General features: G+C 41.5%; 1 protein-coding gene across 3 annotated transcripts in view; it reads right to left on the bottom strand.

The window, feature by feature from the left end:
• Positions 1-23,498, bottom strand: part of LOC140353352 (cyclin-dependent kinase-like 5) — a 70,627-nt gene that overhangs the window by 3,398 nt on the left and 43,731 nt on the right. The window contains exons 7-16 of one of the 3 annotated variants that reach the window (XM_072437867.1): positions 22,563-22,653; positions 21,785-21,974; positions 16,065-16,145; positions 14,421-14,587; positions 12,265-13,240; positions 11,749-11,850; positions 11,320-11,425; positions 10,859-10,967; positions 1,154-1,256; positions 570-692 (exon numbers count right to left, since the gene is read on the bottom strand). In XM_072437867.1, coding sequence (XP_072293968.1) covers positions 570-692; positions 1,154-1,256; positions 10,859-10,967; positions 11,320-11,425; positions 11,749-11,850; positions 12,265-13,240; positions 14,421-14,587; positions 16,065-16,145; positions 21,785-21,974; positions 22,563-22,653 — 2,048 coding nt within the window. The remainder of the gene's footprint in view (positions 1-569; positions 693-1,153; positions 1,257-10,858; positions 10,968-11,319; positions 11,426-11,748; positions 11,851-12,264; positions 13,241-14,420; positions 14,588-16,064; positions 16,146-21,784; positions 21,975-22,562; positions 22,654-23,498) is intronic. The other 2 variants (XM_072437869.1, XM_072437868.1) reach the window with 2 other exon arrangements.

The following is a 23,498-nucleotide window of genomic DNA, read 5'->3' as shown; positions in this document are numbered from 1 at the left end:
GTAATAACAGTTATTTCTCCATGTTGTCTGCACTAAAATCAAAGTCTATAGTTTTTCCTTCTTTTTTTAAACTTTTGCTGCAACAAAACTTACATAAACTTATATAATTTGATTCTGTGACAGCCCATGATTTTATTATGAGGCAAATGACACAAGTTGTTTGTTTGATTGTTATTGTCACATTCCTGATGAAATTCTCCTTTTGACAGAGATTCTCAACAATATAAATACAAAACTAAATTGGATGATTATGTATAGATAACAACACCACCACCATCAGATTAGATCATTATTGTAAAATGCAAAACTACATGACAAAGACAGAAACACAATGAATTATATTAGGGACTAGATTACATTAGCATTATACTGTAATAAGATCATGAAACTAAAAATGCCAACATAAAACTGTATCTTGTACTCTTTCTTAAGCATGGACTTTGGTTAGTGTGAATATGATTTAATAGTGAGACGTTTCAACACATAAAGATGCTTGATTCAGAATGGACAGTACGGAGCATGCAGTTAGGGACAGGTTAGGACAAAGAGAAGAGGTGCATCACATGTACCATGGGAGAGGACACGACAGGGAGCACTCTCACAGACGAACTACGCTTTATGTGATTCTTTGGGCTAAACAGAGGGAAAAGACTTTTCCTGAGGACGGGAGATCTTCGATCTGGCACTTCAATCTGAAATACAAAGGCACAGCACAGATGGGACGAGACAGTGAAGATACCAACAGGGAAACATGTTCAACACGAGCCGCTCAGAGGGAAACACACTCGAGAGAAGGGAAAACAGATGTGGACAAGGGACAGTCAAGCAGAACAATACCACCGTTTACATGAAGCTATTCAACAATTCAGCTGTAGAATTTAATCAGTTTCATCAAATCATGGGTGAAATATGACACCATTCAGCTGTTCCTTCCTGACCAAGTTTGAAAGATACAACAGACGGAACGAGATTACAACAAATTATGCATTTCAATCATTTACTGTTGGTCCAGAATGTCTCACAATAGTTGCACTTGATGTTAAAATGTCCTTTTATCTGAAGAAAGATACTCAAACTAAAGTATGTTCACGATGTGTTCTGTCAGTGGTCATCAGATTCAAACCAAAAGAGCGACTTTTATACATAAACTCACCAACTGAGACTTTTTCTTTTTCTTCTTTATTGCTCTAAAGAAACCCTGCTTCTCCTTTTCTTTGGATGGCTCAGGATTTAAGACGACAGTGTCCGGACCGTTCCTTGGAAAGACATATTTACAGTTAGTACAGCCGTGTCAGTTACAGCAGTTACAACAGTTACAACAGTTACAACCGTTACAACAGTTACAACAGTTACAACCGTTACAACAGTTACAACAGTTACAACAGTTACAACCGTTACAACAGTTACAGCGGTTACAACGGTTATAACAGTTACAACAGTTATAACAGTTACAGCGGTTACAACAGCTACAACAATTACAACCGTTACAACCGTTATAACCGTTACAACAGCTACAACAGTTACAACAGTTACAACGGTTACAACGGTTATAACAGTTACAACAGTTCCAACCGTTACAACAGTTACAGCGGTTACAACAGTTACAACGGTTACAACGGTTATAACAGTTACAACAGTTACAACCGTTACAACAGTTACAACGGTTACAACGGTTATAACAGTTACAACAGTTACAACCGTTACAACAGTTACAACGGTTATAACAGTTACAGCGGTTACAACAGTTACAACCGTTACAACAGTTACAACGGTTACAACGGTTATAACAGTTACAACAGTTACAACCGTTACAACAGTTACAACGGTTACAACAGTTATAACAGTTATAACAGTTACAACAGTTACAACGGTTACAACACCTACAACAGTTATAACAGTTATAACAGTTATAACAGTTACAGCGGTTACAACAGTTACAACAGTTACAACAGTTATAACAGTTATAACAGTTACAGTGGTTACAACGGTTACAACGGTTACGGCAGTTACAACCGTTACAACCGTTACAACAGTTACAACGGTTACAACGGTTATAACGGTTACAACGGTTACAACGGTTACAGCGGTTACAACGGTTACAACGGTTACAACGGTTACAGCAGTTATAACGGTTACGGCAGTTACAACCGTTACATCCGTTACAGCTGTTACAGCAGTTACAACAGTTATAACAGTTACAGCGGTTACAACAGTTACAACAGTTACAACGGTTATAACAGTTACAACAGTTACAACCGTTACAACCGTTACAACCGTTAAAACCGTTACAACAGCTAAAACAGTTACAACAGTTATAACAGTTATAACAGTTACAAGTTACAACAGCTACAACAGTTACAACAGTTATAACAGTTATAACAGTTATAACAGTTATAACAGTTATAACAGTTATAGCGGTTACAACGGTTACAACAGTTACAACAGTTACAACAGTTACAACAGTTACAGCAGTTATAACAGTTATAACAGTTACAACGGTTACAGCAGTTACAAGAGTTACACCGGTTACAGCAGTTACAACAGTTACAACGGTTACAACAGTTACAACAGTTACAACCGTTACAACAGTTACAACAGTCACAGCAGTTACAACGGTTACAACGGTTATAACGGTTACAACGGTTACAACGGTTACAACAGTCACAGTAGTTACAACAGTTACAACGGTTACAACGGTTACAACGGTTACAACGGTTACAACAGTTACAACAGTCACAGCAGTTACAACGGTTACAACGGTTATAACGGTTACAACAGTTACAGCAGTTACAACAGTTACAACGGTTACAACAGTTACAACCGTTACAACAGTTACAACAGTCACAGCAGTCACAGCAGTTACAACGGTTATAACGGTTACAACGGTTACAACGGTTACAACGGTTACAATGGTTACAACAGTTACAACAGTTACAACAGTTATAACAGTTACAGCAGTTACAACGGTTACTGCGGTTACAACCGTTACAACCGTTACAACGTTCCAACGGTTCCAACGGTTATAACGGTTACAACGGTTACAACAGTTACAGTAGTTACAACGGTTACAACGGTTACAACTGTTACAACGGTTACAACAGTTACAACAGTTACAACAGTTATAACATCTCGGGCTCTTGTTCACGAGTGAGGGAAGGATGGAGCGTGAGATTGACAGTTGGATCGGTGCAGCGGCTGCAGTGATGCAGTCGTTGCATCGGACTGTTGTGGTGAAGAGGGAGCTGAGCCGAAAGGCAAAGCTCTCTATTTACCGGTCGGTCTACGTTCTGACCTCACCTATGGTCATGAGCTTTGGGTAGTGACCGAAAGAACAAGATCGCGGATACAAGCGGTCGAAATGAGTTTCCTCCGCCGTGTGGCTGGGCGCTCCCTTAGAGATAAGGTGAGGAGCTCGGCCACACGGGGGGAGCTCGGAGTAGAGCCGCTGCTCCTCCACGTCGAGAGGAGCCAGCTGAGGTGGCTCGGGCATCTGTTCCGGATGCCTCCTGGGCGCCTCCCTCGGGAGGTGTTTCAGGCATGTCCCACCGGGAAGAGGCCCCGGGGAAGACCCAGGACACGCTGGAGAGACTATGTCTCTCGGCTGGCCTGGGAACGCCTCGGGATCCCCCCGGAGGAGTTAGAGGAAGTGTCTGGGGAGAAGGAAGTCTGGGAGTCCCTGCTCAGACTGCTGCCCCCGCGACCCGGCCCCGGATAAAGCGGCAGAAGATGGATGGATGGATGGACAACAGTTATAACAGTTATAACGGTTACAACAGTTACAACAGTTACAACAGTTACAACAGTTACAACAGTTACATTAGTTACAACGGTTACAACGGTTACAACGGTTACAACAGTTACAACCGTTACAACCGTTACAACCGTTACAGCCGTTACACCCGTTACAAAAGTTACAACGGTTACAACAGTTATAACGGTTACAACAGTTATAACGGTTACAACAGTTATAACGGTTACAACAGTTACAACAGTTACATTAGTTACAACGGTTACAACGGTTACAACGGTTACAACAGTTACAACCGTTACAACCGTTACAACCGTTACAGCCGTTACACCCGTTACAAAAGTTACAACGGTTACAACAGTTATAACGGTTACAACAGTTATAACGGTTACAACAGTTATAACGGTTACAACAGTTACAACAGTTATAACAGTTATAACAGTTACAGTGGTTACAACAGTTATAACGGTTACGGCAGTTACAACCGTTACAACCGTTACAACAGTTATAACGGTTACAACGGTTATAACGGTTACAACAGTTACAACAGTTATAACGGTTACAACGGTTACAGCAGTTATAACGTTTACGGCAGTTACAACCGTTACAACCGTTACAGCAGTTACAGCAGTTACAACAGTTACAACCGTTACAACCGTTACAACAGTTACAACAGTTACAGCGGTTACAACAGTTACAACAGTTACAACGGTTATAACAGTTACAACAGTTACAACCGTTACAACAGTTACAACGGTTATAACAGTTACAACAGTTACAACCGTTACAACAGTTACAACCGTTACAACAGTTACAACCGTTACAACCGTTACAACAGCTACAACAGTTACAACAGTTATAAAAGTTATAACAGTTATAACAGTTATAACAGTTACAACGGTTACAACAGCTACAACAGTTATAAAAGTTATAACAGTTATAACAGTTACAACAGTTACAACAGCTACAACAGTTACAACAGTTATAAAAGTTATAACAGTTATAACAGTTATAACAGTTACAACAGTTACAACAGCTACAACAGTTATAAAAGTTATAACAGTTATAACAGTTACAACGGTTACAACAGTTACAACAGTTACAACCGTTACAACCGTTACAACAGTTACAACAGTCAAAGCAGTTACAACGGTTACAACGGTTATAACGGTTACAACGGTTACAACAGTCACAGTAGTTACAACGGTTACAACAGTTACAACAGTTACAACCGTTACAACCGTTACAACAGTTACAACGGTTACAACGGTTACAACGGTTACAACAGTTACAACAGTTATAACAGTTACAGCAGTTACAACGGTTACAACGGTTACAACAGTTACAGTAGTTACAACAGTTACAACAGTTACAACAGTTACAGCAGTTACAGCAGTTACAACCGTTACAACAGTTCCAGCGGTTCCAATGGTTCCAACGGTTATAACGGTTACAACGGTTACAACGGTTACAACAGTTACAGTAGTTACAACGGTTACAACGGTTACAACAGTTACAACAGTTATAACAGTTACAGCGGTTACAACGGTTACAGCAGTTACAACCGTTACAACCGTTACAACGGTTACAACGGTTACAACTGTTACAACGGTTACAACTGTTACAACGGTTACAACAGTTACAACAGTTACAACAGTTACAACAGTTACAACAGTTACAACAGTTACAACAGTTACAACAGTTACAGCAGTTACAACAGTTACAGCAGTTACAACAGTTACAACAGTTACAACCATTACAACAGTTACAGCAGTTACAACAGTTACAACCATTACAACAGTTACAGCAGTTACAACAGTTACAGCAGTTACAACAGTTACAACAGTTACAACCGTTACAACAGTTACAGCAGTTACATCCGTTACAACAGTTACAGCAGTTACAACAGTTACAACCGTTACAACAGTTACAGCGGTTACAGCGGTTACAACGGTTACAACAGTTACAACGGTTACAGCAGTTACAACCGTTACAACTGTTACAACTCTTACAACAGTTACAACAGTTATAACCGTTACAGCGGTTACAACGGTTACAACGGTTACAACGGTTACAACGGTTACAACAGTTACAATAGTTACAACGGTTACAACAGTTACAACAGTTATAACAGTTATAACGGTTACAACAGTTACAACAGTTACAACAGTTATAACAGTTATAACAGTTACAGCGGTTACAACGGTTACAACAGTTACAGTAGTTACAACGGTTACGACAGTTATAACAGTTATAACAGTTACAGCGGTTACAACGGTTACAACGGTTACAGCAGTTACAACCGTTACACCCGTTACAACAGTTACAATGGTTACAACTGTTACAACAGTTATAACGGTTACAGCAGTTACAACCGTTACAACCGTTACAACAGTTACAACGGTTATAACGGTTACAACAGTTACAACAGTTACAACAGTTATAACAGTTATAACGGTTACAACGGTTACAACGGTTACAACCGTTACAGCCGTTACAGCAGTTACAGCAGTTACAACAGTTACAGCAGTTACAACCGTTACAATAGTTACAGCAGTTACAGCAGTTAAAACCGTTACAACCGTTACAACGTTACAACAGTTACAACAGTTACAACCGTTACAACCGTTACAACAGTTACAACGGTTACAACTGTTACAACGGTTACAACAGTTACAACAGTTACAACCATTACAACAGTTACAGCAGTTACAACAGTTACAGCAGTTACAACAGTTACAACAGTTACAACCGTTACAACAGTTACAGCAGTTACATCCGTTACAACAGTTACAGCAGTTATAACAGTTATAACAGTTATAACGGTTACAACAGTTACAACAGTTACAACAGTTACAACAGTTACAACAGTTATAACAGTTATAACAGTTACAGCGGTTACAACAGTTACATTAGTTACAACGGTTACAACGGTTACAACGGTTACAACAGTTACAACCGTTACAACCGTTACAACCGTTACAGCCGTTACACCCGTTACAAAAGTTACAACGGTTACAACAGTTATAACGGTTACAACAGTTATAACGGTTACAACAGTTATAACGGTTACAACAGTTACAACAGTTATAACAGTTATAACAGTTACAGTGGTTACAACGGTTACAACGGTTACAGCAGTTATAACGGTTACGGCAGTTACAACCGTTACAACCGTTACAACAGTTATAACGGTTACAACGGTTACAACGGTTACAGCGGTTACAACGGTTACAACGGTTACAGCAGTTATAACGTTTACGGCAGTTACAACCGTTACAACCGTTACAGCAGTTACAGCAGTTACAACAGTTACAACCGTTACAACCGTTACAACAGTTACAACAGTTACAGCAGTTACAACAGTTACAACAGTTACAACCGTTACAACAGTTACAGCAGTTACATCCGTTACAACAGTTACAGCAGTTATAACAGTTATAACAGTTATAACGGTTACAACAGTTGCAACAGTTACAACAGTTACAACAGTTATAACAGTTATAACAGTTACAGCGGTTACAACAGTTACATTAGTTACAACGGTTACAACGGTTACAACGGTTACAACAGTTACAACCGTTACAACCGTTACAACCGTTACAGCCGTTACACCCGTTACAAAAGTTACAACGGTTACAACAGTTATAACGGTTACAACAGTTATAACGGTTACAACAGTTATAACGGTTACAACAGTTACAACAGTTATAACAGTTATAACAGTTACAGTGGTTACAACGGTTACAACGGTTACAGCAGTTATAACGGTTACGGCAGTTACAACCGTTACAACCGTTACAACAGTTATAACGGTTACAACGGTTATAACGGTTACAACAGTTACAACAGTTATAACGGTTACAACGGTTACAACGGTTACAGCGGTTACAACGGTTACAACGGTTACAGCAGTTATAACGTTTACGGCAGTTACAACCGTTACAACCGTTACAGCAGTTACAGCAGTTACAACAGTTACAACCGTTACAACAGTTACAACAGTTACAGCGGTTACAACAGTTACAACAGTTACAACGGTTATAACAGTTACAACAGTTACAACCGTTACAACCGTTACAACGGTTATAACAGTTACAACAGTTACAACCGTTACAACAGTTACAACCGTTACAACAGTTACAACCGTTACAACCGTTACAACAGCTACAACAGTTACAACAGTTATAAAAGTTATAACAGTTATAACAGTTACAACGGTTACAACAGCTACAACAGTTACAACAGTTACAACAGCTACAACAGTTATAAAAGTTATAACAGTTATAACAGTTACAACGGTTACAACAGTTACAACAGTTACAACCGTTACAACCGTTACAACAGTTACAACAGTCAAAGCAGTTACAACGGTTACAACGGTTATAACGGTTACAACGGTTACAACAGTCACAGTAGTTACAACGGTTACAACAGTTACAGTAGTTACAACGGTTACAACGGTTACAACGGTTACAACAGTTACAACAGTTATAACAGTTACAGCAGTTACAACGGTTACAACGGTTACAACTGTTACAACGGTTACAACTGTTACAACGGTTACAACAGTTACAACAGTTACAACAGTTACAACAGTTACAACAGTTACAACAGTTATAACAGTTATAAAGGTTACAACGGTTACAACCGTTACAACCGTTACAACAGTTACAACAGTTACAACAGTTACAACCATTACAACAGTTACAGCAGTTACAACAGTTACAACCATTACAACAGTTACAGCAGTTACAACAGTTACAGCAGTTACAACAGTTACAGCAGTTACAGCAGTTACATCCGTTACAACAGTTACAGCAGTTACAACAGTTACAACCGTTACAACAGTTACAGCGGTTACAGCGGTTACAACGGTTACAACAGTTATAACGGTTACAGCAGTTACAACCGTTACAACTGTTACAACTGTTACAACAGTTACAACAGTTATAACCGTTACAGCGGTTACAACGGTTAAAACGGTTACAACGGTTACAACGGTTACAACGGTTACAACAGTTACAATAGTTACAACGGTTACAACGGTTACAACGGTTACAACAGTTACAACAGTTATAACAGTTATAACGGTTACAACAGTTACAACAGTTACAACAGTTACAACAGTTATAACAGTTATAACAGTTACAGCGGTTACAACGGTTACAACGGTTACAACAGTTACAGTAGTTACAACGGTTACGACAGTTATAACAGTTATAACAGTTACAGCGGTTACAACGGTTACAACGGTTACAGCAGTTACAACCGTTACACCCGTTACAACAGTTACAATGGTTACAACTGTTACAACAGTTATAACGGTTACAGCAGTTACAACCGTTACAACCGTTACAACAGTTACAACGGTTATAACGGTTACAACAGTTACAACAGTTACAACAGTTATAACAGTTATAACGGTTAAAACCGTTACAACCGTTACAACGTTACAACAGTTACAACAGTTACAGCGGTTACAACAGTTACAACAGTTACAACAGTTATAACAGTTATAACAGTTACCGCGGTTACAACGGTTACAGCAGTTACAACGGTTACAACCGTTACAACAGTTACAACAGTTACATCCGTTACAACAGTTACAGCAGTTACAACAGTTACAACCGTTACAACCGTTACAACAGTTACAGCGGTTACAGCGGTTACAACGGTTACAACAATTATAACGGTTACAGCAGTTACAACCGTTACAACTGTTACAACTGTTACAACAGTTATAACCGTTACAGCGGTTTTAACGGTTACAACGGTTACAACGGTTACAACGGTTACAACGGTTACAACAGTTATAACAGTTATAACGGTTACAACAGTTACAACAGTTATAACAGTTACAACCGTTACAACAGTTACAACAGTTACAACAGTTACAACAGTTATAACAGTTATAACAGTTATAACAGTTACAGCGGTTACAACGGTTACAACGGTTACAACAGTTACAGTAGTTACAACGGTTACGACAGTTATAACAGTTACAGCGGTTACAACGGTTACAACGGTTACAGCAGTTACAACCGTTACAACCGTTACACCCGTTACAACAGTTACAATGGTTACAACTGTTACAACAGTTATAACGGTTACAGCAGTTACAACCGTTACAACCGTTACAACGGTTACAACGGTTACAACAGTTACAACAGTTATAACAGTTATAACGGTTACAACGGTTACAACGGTTACAACGGTTACAACCGTTACAGCCGTTACAGCAGTTACAGCAGTTACAACAGTTACAGCAGTTACAACCGTTACAACAGTTACAGCAGTTACAGCAGTTAAAACCGTTACAACCGTTACAACGTTACAACAGTTACAACAGTTACAGCGGTTACAGCGGTTCCAACGGTTCCAACGGTTATAACGGTTACAACGGTTACAACGGTTACAACAATTACAGTAGTTACAACGGTTACAACGGTTACAACGGTTACAACAGTTACAACAGTTACAACAGTTACAACAGTTATAACAGTTATAACGGTTACAACAGTTACAACAGTTACAACAGTTACAACAGTTATAACAGTTATAACAGTTACAGCGGTTACAACAGTTACAACGGTTACAACAGTTACAACGGTTACAACAGTTATAACGGTTACAGTGGTTACAACGGTTACAACGGTTACAGCAGTTATAACGGTTACGGCAGTTACAACCGTTACAACCGTTACAACCGTTACAACAGTTACAACGGTTACAACGGTTATAACGGTTACAACAGTTACAACAGTTACAACAGTTATAACGGTTACAATGGTTACAACGGTTACAACGGTTACAACAGTTACAACCGTTACATCCGTTACAACGGTTACAACGGTTACAGCAGTTACAACAGTTACAGCAGTTACAAGTTACAATGGTTACAACCGTTACATCCGTTACAACGGTTACAACGGTTACAGCAGTTACAACAGTTACAGCAGTTACAAGTTACAATGGTTACAACAGTTACAACAGTTACAACAGTTACAACAGTTATAACGGGGCTTTAATCCAAACGCATCACTTAACAACAGCCAGACCAGCGTACGACACAACAGGCGGCGCAGAGGAAGGTTCAGAGATAATTACCAGGGGTCGAAGGCAGGCTGACGTTTAGAGTGGTTTGTCAGGCCCCCACTGTCCCCCGCCCTCGGGCCCCTGCCGTCATGGAAGGAGTTGTCTGGCCGCGGCGAGGGGACTGCGCAGAGTACAGCACAAAAACATCATTAACCTCGGACATTTCAGCACATGTTTTGCCGTTACCGTGGTGTGAAAATGAAGGTGTTTTGAATAGATTTGAGTCTTGATGTTTTTCTTTTAGATATTTGTTATTTTGTTCCTTTAACTTTAGCTTGTGTTTGACATTATAATATATATAATCATGTCATAAAATGTATTAGTCACAAGATTTTGATAGAATCCCAACCAGTTGTGTGTGTTTTGTTACATTTGTACCAATGCTCAAATCCTTATGTCTCACCTCAGCTCTGTTAATAAGTATAAAACTGGATCTTGGGGTATATTTAATCTAGTACAGGTTGTTTTCTGACCTCTGTAGAAGCTGCCCACCCTCCGGGGCATCGACTCGCTGTAGATATTGCGGTTTTCTTTACTCGAGCTGCCATCTTCTCCCTGCTGCTCGTGATACAGGCCAACCTAATTCATAACATGAACTTGAGAAATGAGGAGGAAAAACACTTGATTTTGTTGCTTTTTCATTTGACCTGAACACCCACAGAAACAATGATTTACCAAATGCAGTAGCTATAAATTGCAGCCAATACTGTTATTTTATCCAGTGACTGTGCGATCGTAATGGTCACATGAAAGGGAAGCAAAGCACACAGAGAAAATGAAGAGGCATCTGATGCAGAGAGAGAGAGAGAGAGCGCCGGGCATGACAGCAGCAGAATCCACCCACACCACACTCTGAGACTGGATGTGGGTGGGGAAAGGTGGGTGCAGGCACAATGTCGGACCTCGTTTTTTTGCCGCTGTGAGTGAAAAGATGCAGTGTTGTCCCGTGTTGAGTCTCTTATGGGGGGTCTGCTGTGGGTGACCTCAGTGGGAGCCTGGTCACTCTGTAAATGGAGACATGATGAAGCATGAAGTGAGCTCAGCGCTGATGCACAAGCAAAAGCACAAAGTAAATACAGACTAGCAAGTTGTAAAAGATACGGTGTAAATACATGGATATTAGCATCAAAGCTAACGCTAACCCTATTATTTAGGTACACACTGTAAATAAGAAGTACACAATGGCCTGTTAAAATGTTATTATGACACCTATTACATCCCACTTCAGAGCAAAATGCTGTCATTTGACAATAATTATGTTTGGTTTTGTGAGCTCTGTTTCAAATCTCAGGCCGTAATGATGAGGTAGCACCAGGATAGATGCTGGTGACATGGTTCTATAGTTATCTGACACAGCTGTAGACTGATGATTAGCTCCTGTGGCGTCTCCAGAGAGAAGGAAGTGAAGAGCGACTGACCCTGCTCATGTCCTCTTCTCTGGACGAGGCGGTGTGGCGAGGCAGAGTTCGATGCTGCAGCTGTGGCGACAGAATCTGGAGGCTGCTGGCTCTGGTGGGGATCCCCTGCCCCACGGAGAGCCCCTCCTCGTGGGTCCTCTGGTGGTCCCGGCGCACGTACATGGAGTGTCTGTGGGGGCGCTGCTGAGAGGAGAAGGGGCTGGTGTAGCCTTGCCCGTACAGAGGGTCGTGTGGGGCGGAGAGCGAGTGGCCGTGACCTCTGTCTTCTCCTGCTTCCTCGCTGTCTTCTGAGCCTTTGTGACGTGTGGACGAGCGCCTGTAAGAGGAGTCCAGCGTGTTGCTCTCTCTTTCGCGCATGCTGCCTCGACTAATTGGCCCCAGGCGGTCCACTTGGCGAGAGGCGGGGCTGCCCGGGGCCGCGCTCAGGTCAAGGCAACTGGAGGGAAAGTATCGGGAGGTGGGTTCGTCCGCGTACAGGTGCACATCGTTCAAATTCCCTACGGATTTAGCGTCGCTGAGGTTACCGTAGCTTTTGGATAAGTTCAAATATGCAAATTTATTGGACGCAGGAACAGAGCCGTGTGAGTCGATGTAGTGTCGACTGTGCTTGTCCCCGGATTGGAGAGTATTGGTCTTCCCCTCCACAAATGAATGGCGGGTCTGAGAGCGGAAGTTGGACTTGAGGTATCCATCAGAGCCCAGGTTGATGTCAAAGTCAGCGGTGTTTTGGCCTTCGCTGGAGCTGAGCAGATGTGGCAAGTTGCTGCTGGCCAGGTCCATGTTGCAGGATGTGGGGTGGTTGAAGAGGGACGGCTGGTAGTTTTTGGGGTGCAGAGTGGGGCTGAGGTTGATGGCTGCGGGCATGTTGCCGTTGAGGAAGCAGTCGTTGTTTGGTTGTAGGTCTTCCTGGCGCGGCAGACTGGAGCACTCTCTGCTACTGGAGCGATGACTTCCTGAACTCTTTCCTCCATGACTCCTGAGAAAAAAATAGTATTGTTACCTCTTGTTTCAAAAATGCATACATTATTGTACAATCTTATCTTTCCGTAGATTATTTTTCAGACTTTTATGGCTGTAATACAAAAGGATATTAAGTAGGTTTCCTTTTGTGGGAAAGAGAAGAATAGAAGACAAGAAGAGAGCTAGAAGTGCTTTGCTTGGGCAGCTACCAACATAATGTCCTAAATGTGACTCATGGACGGTACATAAAGCCCTGGTCATGCATATCTATTCTCCCAGCATCACATCCATAATCACTGAACCACATATTCATGTCATTATAGCAAATATCGTTTTACAGAAAGGAACAATGGGAATAGTTTTAGATGGGCAAAAGATGCAGCTGTCAAACATGATGAGCTCACAAAGCTGCAGATGGAAAACCTCCTCAGAGGGAACTGATTCAGAGCTGCTCATGACGGCTAAACAAGGTTTAATGTTGAGGAGATGTTCTCAAGATAAGCATCTATCTGAGGTAGAAGACACGTGTACTATATGAGGACGTAATGAGTATCACAGAGGACGAGCAGAGAGGACATGTAGAGGTGAAAGAGGAGGTTTGTACCGGACAGAGAGAACACAGAGGTCAGGTGGATGTTTGACTGTAGCATTCAGCAAAAAGTAAAATACGCTAAGGTTTGACAGGTTGCCATGTTTTTAGTATTACTTTGATATGGTAAATAGTTACCATAGTTTTAATAGTCACTTTGCACCTTGTGAACTCTAAGACAGAATCCCTCATCTGTGTCATTAATAACTGACATGAAGAATGCAGAGACACTGACCCTGTTGAGCTGAAAATAACATAAAGATAAAGATGTTATCAGATTTTCTTATTTGTCAAAGAATACCTATTGGGTAATGTATAGAAAGGTTGACCCTTGTTTACAGTATGGTTGCTAGGTAACAGTTGTGAGATTACCTCTGTCACATATAAAGTACAATTATAAACTTCAACATTATCAAACTGCAGAAAAATAGACAAAAACCTTAAGTAAATTCATGTTCAATATGTTTTAGTAAAATGTGTATTTTAAACTGTCACATGGACTTTATAGATTATAAGATGATCTGTTACCGTTTCGTACAAACCTCAGACGAGCCACATTAAGGAGAGAAAACGTCCTTAAAGGAGACGATTGTGAGGTGGGGCTGACCTGCTGGGCGTGGTGTTATCTCCATGGTGGGGTTTCCTCTTGGACGAGCGCACTGGGGTGGGCGTGGGTGGCCCAGGGCGCTCCACGTGCCGCAGGCTCTGGAAGGCGTGGTGGTTCAGACTCTGCTCCGTCAGAAAGCGCTCAGAGGGGTTCAGCAGCAGCAGGTTCTGACAGATAAGACATAATAGGGATAATTCATCAGTTCATAACTAATAATAATTGATACCAACGTGCTACTTGGCGTCCTCATTATTTTCCCATTTGTTTTTTTTAGAGCTGGTAGAATTATTGTTAAAGGGTTATTTATATTTGTCCTGTTTGGTAGTTTACTCTAAGGGTACATTTATAATAATAAGTGCTGTGCAACAGCATATAAAGTGATAAAGTGATAAAGTGAGAGCAGGCGTTCTTCTGCAGATCCGTGGAGGAGGATAGAGACTGTTCTCTCGCTAAAAACAGCGGGAATCAATCAAACAAACACGTTGGGCACAAATATGAAGCACCAATAGCTCTGTAAGAAGGTTGAAGGTCTGAAAAGTTGATTTTGCACGATATTGGACCTTTAAGGCCAGTAATACATTTATATAATTTTGAGATGCTTAATAATGAAAGTTTCAATCAGAGGGGAACCTTTGAGATCCTCACACAAACTCAGTTGTGTCTTAATGAGTCAGTGGTGCAATGATTGTAAATGTCAGCCTGCTCATACCACTGTGCCACAGCCCAAGCAACGTGTGAAATGTAATCGTGACAAAAGAGTGAATTAAATATAAAGAAATAAAGCTCAACATCTGCTTCATATTTATATTGTGGTGCACAACAGTAGAGAAAAAAATGCATTATCTTCAAACTAAAGAACACATACAACGAACCTGCAGTATTATTTGAATCTTTTATGCTTTTGATACTTTGACAAATTAAAAAATAGGGATAAACCAATAATACTAATAATGCAAAATAAACTAAATGGGCCTAAAGCACTGTAGGCATTTTAAACAACTACATTAATACAATAACAATAACCCACATTCCACATGTTTAGTATCAGCCTCAATCGTGTTCTGAACACAAAGAAACCACCAGGATACAGTGCTTAGATTTAGTGATGAACAACAACCATTTTTTACAAAGTTCTGCGTCTGAAACAATGTGAGATAATGAAACAGCGACGTCGTTTACAAAGAGGAAAATAATCCTCCAAAACCTGCTCTAAGTTTGTGATGCAGGTCCTGGCTGAAGCCTCAGGTTGTGTTAGTGAGTCATTATCTGCAGGGGAAAAGTCCAGAAGTGCTGCCCACATCCTCCACACGGTCAGTTCACACAGACACAGCAGCAGCAGGTCAAGCACGAGACAAGAAACACTGTTAACACGACTCTAACAGACATGTTATTATAACATGGGAAACATGGCTCATTAGAACATGTATGAGCAATATATCATTTAAAATAATAATTAGAAATATGACCATCCAACACTGAATATATAGTCAATATTAAGAAATATATCGGGAAGAAATACAAGAATGTAGTGCAGTCATAAAAAGGGTGAAGATTGATCATTTGCACTTTTGTGATTACTTTTAAAATCCATTGAAAAGTAATCCATGTGATATACTTGTACTCTGTACTACACAGATGTTGTACCTTGAGCAGGTCCAGCAGAGCTCCACCGATGATGCCCAGGTACCTGCGCTCCAGAGTCTGAGGGTGGTTCACCGTGGGGAACTAAAACCAGAGAAGCTTCTATAAGAGATGGAACCGCCAAACATACAGATCATGCTATGGATTTAAGTCATTTAGATGTAAAACTAATACAAGTCCTATAACATGTGACTCAACATTTATTTATTTCATAAACATTTCTGTAAATATGCCAGAATCAGCCAAAAGGCAATTTTTCATCTGTCGTCCCATGAAAACTGTTACAGTCAGACACATAAAGGAGCAGACAGACCCTATAGAACACAGACACATAAAGGAGCAGACAGACCCTATAGAACACAGACACATAAAGGAGCAGACAGACCCTATAGAACACAGACACATAAAGGAGCAGACAGACCCTATAGAACACAGACACATAAAGGAGCAGACAGACCCTATAGAACACAGACACATAAAGGAGCAGACAGACCCTATAGAACACAGACACATAAAGGAGCAGACAGACCCTATAGAACACAGACACATAAAGGAGCAGACAGACCCTATAGAACACAGACACATAAAGGAGCAGACAGACCCTATAGAACACAGACACATAAAGGAGCAGACAGACCCTATAGAACACAGACACATAAAGGAGCAGACAGACCCTATAGAACACAGACACATAAAGGAGCAGACAGACCCTATAGAACACAGACACATAAAGGAGCAGACAGACCCTATAGAACACAGACACATAAAGGAGCAGACAGACCCTATAGAACACAGACACATAAAGGAGCAGACAGACCATTTGCATTTTTGACAGTTGCAGTTGTGACGATCCGATCAGAGGCAGCGCAGACTGAAAGTACTTTTCCTGATAATGTAGTCGCCTCTCGCTGCTCCTGATTCTGCTTCTGCTGCTGCTTCTGTTTCTGCTTCTGCTACTGCTTCAGCTCCTGCTGCTGGTGCTGCTGCTGCTGCTCCTGCTGCTGCTCCTGCTCCTGCTCCTGCTGCTGCTCCTGCTCCTGCTGCTGCTCCTGCTCCTGCTCCTGCTCCTGCTGCTGCTCCTGCTGCTGCTCCTGCTGCTGCTTCTGTTTCTGCTTCTGCTACTGCTTCAGCTCCTGCTGCTGGTGCTGCTGCTGCTGCTCCTGCTGCTGCTCCTGCTCCTGCTCCTGCTGCTGCTCCTGCTCCTGCTCCTGCTCCTGCTCCTGCTCCTGCTGCTGCTCCTGCTCCTGCTCCTGCTCCTGCTCCTGCTGCTGCTCCTGCTCCTGCTTCTGCTGCTGCTTCTGTTTCTGCTTCCGCTCCTGCTTCAGCTCCTGCTGCTGCTGCTGCTCCTGCTCCTGCTGCTGCTCCTGCTCCTGCTGCTGCTCCTGCTTCTGCTTCTGCTCCTGCTGCTGCTCCTGCTCCTGCTGCTGCTCCTGCTCCTGCTTCTGCTGCTGCTTCTGTTTCTGCTTCTGCTACTGCTTCAGCTCCTGCTCCTGGTGCTGCTGCTGCTGCTGCTCCTGCTGCTGCTCCTGCTGCTTCTGCTGCTGCTGCTCCTGCTCCTGCTTCTGCTCCTGCTGCTGCTTCTTGTTCTCTGAGCAGAGGAGACTGTGCTTGTGGAGTAAGAAAGAGGCTGGTTTGATTTGTTGTCCAGGATTTGGACAGTTTGTTTGTGAAGTAACTGCAGAGGTTTGAGCGTCAGCAGTGACCGGCTGGGCGGTCAGTATGTGGGACAGAATCATTGCATGAACATTTGAGCGACTTGTGGGGACGTTTGGTGGTGTGTGTTTGAAATTGCAGGGATTAAATTGTATTTTGAAACAGATTCTATTGACATGTGATTTGACAATATAAAATAAATTAAAAGTAAGGCCACTATGCAGCATTCTCAATGGCAATTTTGAGTCGATTGTAAATGCCAAGAAGATATTTGTTCTGTAACAAACTGCAGTCGTTCTCCTGAAACATTATGTCTGGGTCGGTATGAGGAGTGTTTGATTTGGTGAAAACCATGGCAACTGCAGTATTCAAATTTGAGACAGGAGTGTTCTAACCAGGATGAGACTTGAGTCATGGAGTTTGTGAAACCCGGGTTTTTCAGTCGGCGGCCCACGGGCCAAACCCGGCCCATTAAGGCCAAATCCGGCCCATTAAGGCCAAACCCGGCCCATTAAGCAATATGAATCAGATGTTGTAATACCATTTATATTGTAGGCCTCACAGTCCTGGTTCAGATGCTGAGAACCCTAACCCCTGATGTGACCTACAGCGTGTTTAGTCTTGGGTCAGTTCTAGATCTGCTGCTTTGAGCTGCTCTCACTGGTTTGTCTTTGTTTAGTCCTAATTTAGCCCTGTTTTTATGTGATGGAGCAACGTTGCGTTATCTTTCATTTGCTTCAGTGAAAAAATAGATTTCTGTTGAAAAGTACTTAGTGGGTATTGGATATTCATAACAAAATTGTGGTGCTGTTTTGTGGTCCGGCCCCCAGAGAATAACCCTCCCAAAAATCTGGCCCCATGGAAATAATAACTGAATCGCCCTGACCTACAGTAGACATGTTCTTCAAGTATATTTGTTCCATTCATTGTCAGAGGGTCTAATGGCTTTGGCATTTCTGCTTATAACGAGTGCCAATTAAATGCAATTTGCTCAATTAAATAATTGTTTTGCTCCACATAAAGCCTCATTTTCACATTTTTCCCAATGAAACTTGGACACAAGATGCATAAAATCAAGCCTGTAAAACCACATAATATAGCTCAAACCTGAAAGATCTGGCTAAAGCGAAGCAGAGAAAAACTTATCCAAGCATTTGTTACATCTAGATTAGACTTTAACCCCTACGTGTCTAACTTCCTGGTGGTCCCAAGAGTCTCTAAAAGCACAGTAGGAGGTAGAACCTTCTGGTGGTCCCAAGAGTCTCTAAAAGCACAGTAGGAGGTAGAGCTCCTGTCCATGTTAAAGAGGCCGACACAGTCTCTTCATTTAAGACCAGGATTAAAACGTTCCTCTTTGAAAGAGTTTAAGTTCAGGCCAGTTAGGAACAGAAATAAAAAGCTATAGTTTCTCACATCTTTCCCTCAGACAGTGGTTCTGTTTCAGACAGTGCTGACCTGTGGATCCGATGCTCTTCAACAGGAGGAACGCACGGTCCAAACATCGTTTCATCTTTTTTTCCCACTGTTGCCATTTGAGGCACCGACTGTGGTGATTCTGGGCATTACAAAAATACATTTACTTTGATTCTGTCTTATTACTCCTTCTTTGGAATATATTCTACTGCTTAAGGCGGCTGTACCTTGTTTCTTTTTGATTCTCTTTCTCTGTTAAAGTCTTAGAAAATGTACGAGTTGTTCAACAGAAATGTCTACAAGCTGTTCTTCTTGTTCCAGTGTTACATAAATATCACAGTATGTGTCCAGCCTGGTTCAAGAGCTGTCAATCAAAGCCTCAGGTTTCATGCTGCTGCATTAAAGGTGCTTCATGTACAGTGCAGTGCAGCATCGCTTTGACGCTGGTATTTAATGGTAAATGATCACATTTATATAGCGCTTTTCTACCATCAAGGTACTCAAAGCGCTTTACATCAAGGAACCAGTCACCCATTCACACACACATTCACACCCCAGATGTTCGCAGACACTGGGGGGCAAGCTGGGTTAAGTGTCTTGCCCAAGGACACAACGGCAGTATTCACATGAGGCAGCTGCGATCGTACCGCCAACCTGCAGGCCAGTGGGTCTGACCGCTCTGACCGAGCGGGGAGTCGACCGAGCGGGGAGTCGAACCGCCGACCTTTGGATCAGAAGACGAGCACTCTACCACTGAGCTCAGAGTAAGTAAAAATTGTGTTTTTGGTATGAACTAAAAACATCTTATGTCAAATACATATTTAAACAGGTCAAATACATATTTAAACAAGTCAAATACATATTTAAACAAGTCAAATACATAGATGAAACGAGAAATCCTTTATTTGTTCTACAATGGGTCCAGTCCAGTTTAATCTAGGGCAGTCTACATTTATTAACTAGCCTAAACTGTAAGAAATTTTGTTTCTTTTTGCGGCGATTGAAATGACAGGACTTATCAGTGGTTTTCGCAGTAAGCGATGTACAGAGAAGCATCTAGTTCCTTCTAATAACGACATTCTGAGGCGTGGGCAAAGAAGAGGAAGAGAAGGACGACCCGGGTCTGTTGCAGCAGCAGGTTTCACACAGAATACATGATACAGGATGACTCATTGTGATCCAATCAGTCACGGCTCAGCAACAACAAAAAGTGCAGAAACATAGAGGGAGAAGATAAATAAAGGGGAGAAGAAGAGTGGAGGCCAATGAGAAAAACATCAAGTCAATGGAGCAGAAGTGACAGAGGAAAGAGGAAAGAGGTTTGGACGGTAAATGCATCCATTAAAGATCCTTTGTGACGCTTTAGAGGTGAGCAATATGACCCGAGTGTAAATGATGGAGCTCTTTACTACATTGACATTCTTCACTGTAGAGCTGGATAGACTAATATTTGTAGAGGCAGAATGTATAGTCTTGGTACATTCATGTGCTTTTATCGGAGAAACTCGATGTCACCAATAATGAAATGACAGTCGGCTCTTAAACAGCTTTAATCGAGCTAATCAGTCAGAGTGGGTGTGGTCGGCCTTCTCAAGAGCTTAACGTGGTTTGTTTTTGGAAACATCTTATCATTTTTACTCTCCAAGTGTCGGATCTGTCACAAATCTGCTGGAATGATTTTGTCAGTAAAGAGTAAACCCCTAAATGTAGTAACCTTTTGTCAAGTTTAGTCCCCAAACTGCAGGTGATGTCAGATGTGGAGCAGCAGCCGCTTTTTTAAAATCATCTTCCAGAGTTCTAAATACCCACATGTAAAGCAGCATTTTGGGGGCATTTGAAGTCTCTGGACATCAACGTTAAATCTTTTTGTGTGTGATTATACTACATTATTTTAACAAAGAAAGAAAGAAAAACTGTTCTTCGACGATGTTTTTTCAGAAAGAGCTGTAGCTGTAGGGCGATGGTGAAAGTGACTTGGTTGTGCTTTAAAGGTATAACTTGGTTTAATCAGAAATATGGATTTTCAATACTTAGAATTCTTTCACATTGAGTATCATTACATTATAGTGTGAAAACAATATGCTTTTATGTATTATTTTATTTATTTATTTTTTAGGATAGGGGAAACTGCACATGTTCAGTATAAGCGCCACATGTTCTATTTGTCTCACTCATTTAGTGCAGTTCAAAGCCTAAATTTCATATTGGAATAATAACACTGCCAAGGACAACATGTTAGTACATTTGTGATGATTTCAACATTTACATCTACAAATTGTTGCAATGGACATTATTTTAGTGCATTTCAAGTCTAACTGAATAAAATAGGACTTTGCCCAACAACAAATGATTATGATGGACTTGGTTATGTGAGTTTCATAAGAGTTATGTGAGTTTTATAAGAGTTATGTGAGTTTCATAAGAGTTATGTGAGTTTCATAAGAGTTATGTGAGTTTCATAAGAGTTATGTGAGTTTCATAAGAGTTATGTGAGTTTCATAAGAGTTATGTGAGTTTCATAAGAGTTATGTGAGTTTCATAAGAGTTATGTGAGTTTCATAAGAGTTATGTGAGTTTCATAAGAGTTACCGAGCTATCATGTGAAAAAAGAGTAAAAAAAGCAGTAAGTGGCGAGAGGTGAGATGTTTTGGTGGTACCCGCAGTCCGTGGAAGCGAGGATTGTTGTAGAAGAGTTTCATCTGCTCTGGAGGCAGAGGACCCAGGACTTTCTGGATGGTGAAGAGCTGGTCGATCTCACTCTCTCCTGGAAACAGAGGCTGCCCATCACTCAGCTCCCCCAGGATACAGCCCACTGACCACATGTCCACCGCTTTGCCGTACGGGGCCCTGGGAACACGGAGGACATTGTTATAAAAGGAGAGAATTCTCCTATAATTTAATCTACTGTTTTTATGAATTCACAGAATTATTCATTTACTGCACCACTTCTAGTTCAATGGTTCCAATGGTTCCACAGGGAGTAGGTTGTAATCATAAAACCTCTCAGTTAGTGGGTCCTGCCACGTCATTCAAGTAGAAAGTGTCTGACTTACATCAAATATATTCAACAAAGATTTAACTGTCAGTATAGAAAGTGTTCTTGCTTAGTCAACTACCTCAAAGTCCAATACTATTCACCCTATAGACCTACTATAGGTCGACCTATAGTAGGTCTGTACTATAGACCTACTATAGGTCTATAGACCTATAGTAGGTCTATAGTACAGACCTATAGTAGGTCTATAGACCTATAGTAGGTCTATAGTACAGACCTATAGTAGGTCTATAGACCTATAGTAGGTCTATAGTACAGACCTATAGTAGGTCTATAGACCTATAGTAGGTAGACCTACTATAGGTCTATAGACCTATAGTAGGTCTATAGACCTACTATAGGTCTGTACTATAGACCTATAGTAGGTAAACATGTCGTACCCCAGAAGCAGCTCCGGAGAGCGGTACCATCTCGTGGCCACATACTCCGTGTAGTTTGCGTCGGTCCCTTCAGAGAGATTACGTGCAAAGCCTGGCAGGAAAACACAGAGGGAGCAATATAAGTATAATGAGCAGCTTTTTGATATTCTCCACATGCTGAGACCTCACAAATGACTTCTAGGAACCTCTCTGAGCACTTATTAGGATTCAGAAGTGTACGATGAGCCTGAAGGAGCTGCTGAGGTAAAAGCTACATTTAAATGAGATGATGAGACCTCTGGGAGCAGCAGAGGAAAGGAAATCAATCTTTAGTTTGGTTTAACACAGACGCTTTCAATATAAAGGTAAAAATAAATCAAGGAGCGATGAGCATGAACAATGTGACCTTTGTTAATTACTAAGAAATAATGACTAGTGGATGTGCTTATTATAGAGGGAATTAATGAGCAAATACTTACAGTACATGGTGTAGAAAAGAAGTGTTTATTTGCTGTTATAATGCTGTTTATCTCTTACAGTCACGATGTCAGACAAGTGATGTCACGTGGTATAAACGCTGCACATGAACCGCACATGTTCCAGGAAAACTGAGACAAACTGAACAGTCTTTAAAGTCAGTGAATCAGCAACGCAACAAATTAAAACTAAAAAAACTAAAAACAAACAAAAAATCTAAAACTCATGGTAGCTTTTTATTAATAAGTTGTCATTGGCCAAATATGACTTTCAGTTGGAAATGGTTTTAATGGTGCTCTGGGATCTAGTGGTGTTTTAATCCAACTTCATTCATTCATTTGAGTAGCTCAGTGGTAGTGTCCCCGCCCCCAGTGTCCGGCCCCGCCCCCAGTGTCCGGCCCCGCCCCCAGTGTCCGGCCCCGCCCCCAGTGTCCGGCCCCGCCCCCAGTGTCCGCCCCCGCCCCCAGTGTCCGCGTACAC

The sequence above is a fragment of the Eucyclogobius newberryi genome, unplaced genomic scaffold (genome assembly GCF_026437365.1).
Source record: "Eucyclogobius newberryi isolate DKJ021-1_F unplaced genomic scaffold, fEucNew1.0.hap1 SCAF_9, whole genome shotgun sequence".
Taxonomy (NCBI): Eukaryota; Metazoa; Chordata; class Actinopteri; order Gobiiformes; family Gobiidae; genus Eucyclogobius; species Eucyclogobius newberryi.
This window is presented reverse-complemented; position numbering and strand designations above follow the sequence as displayed.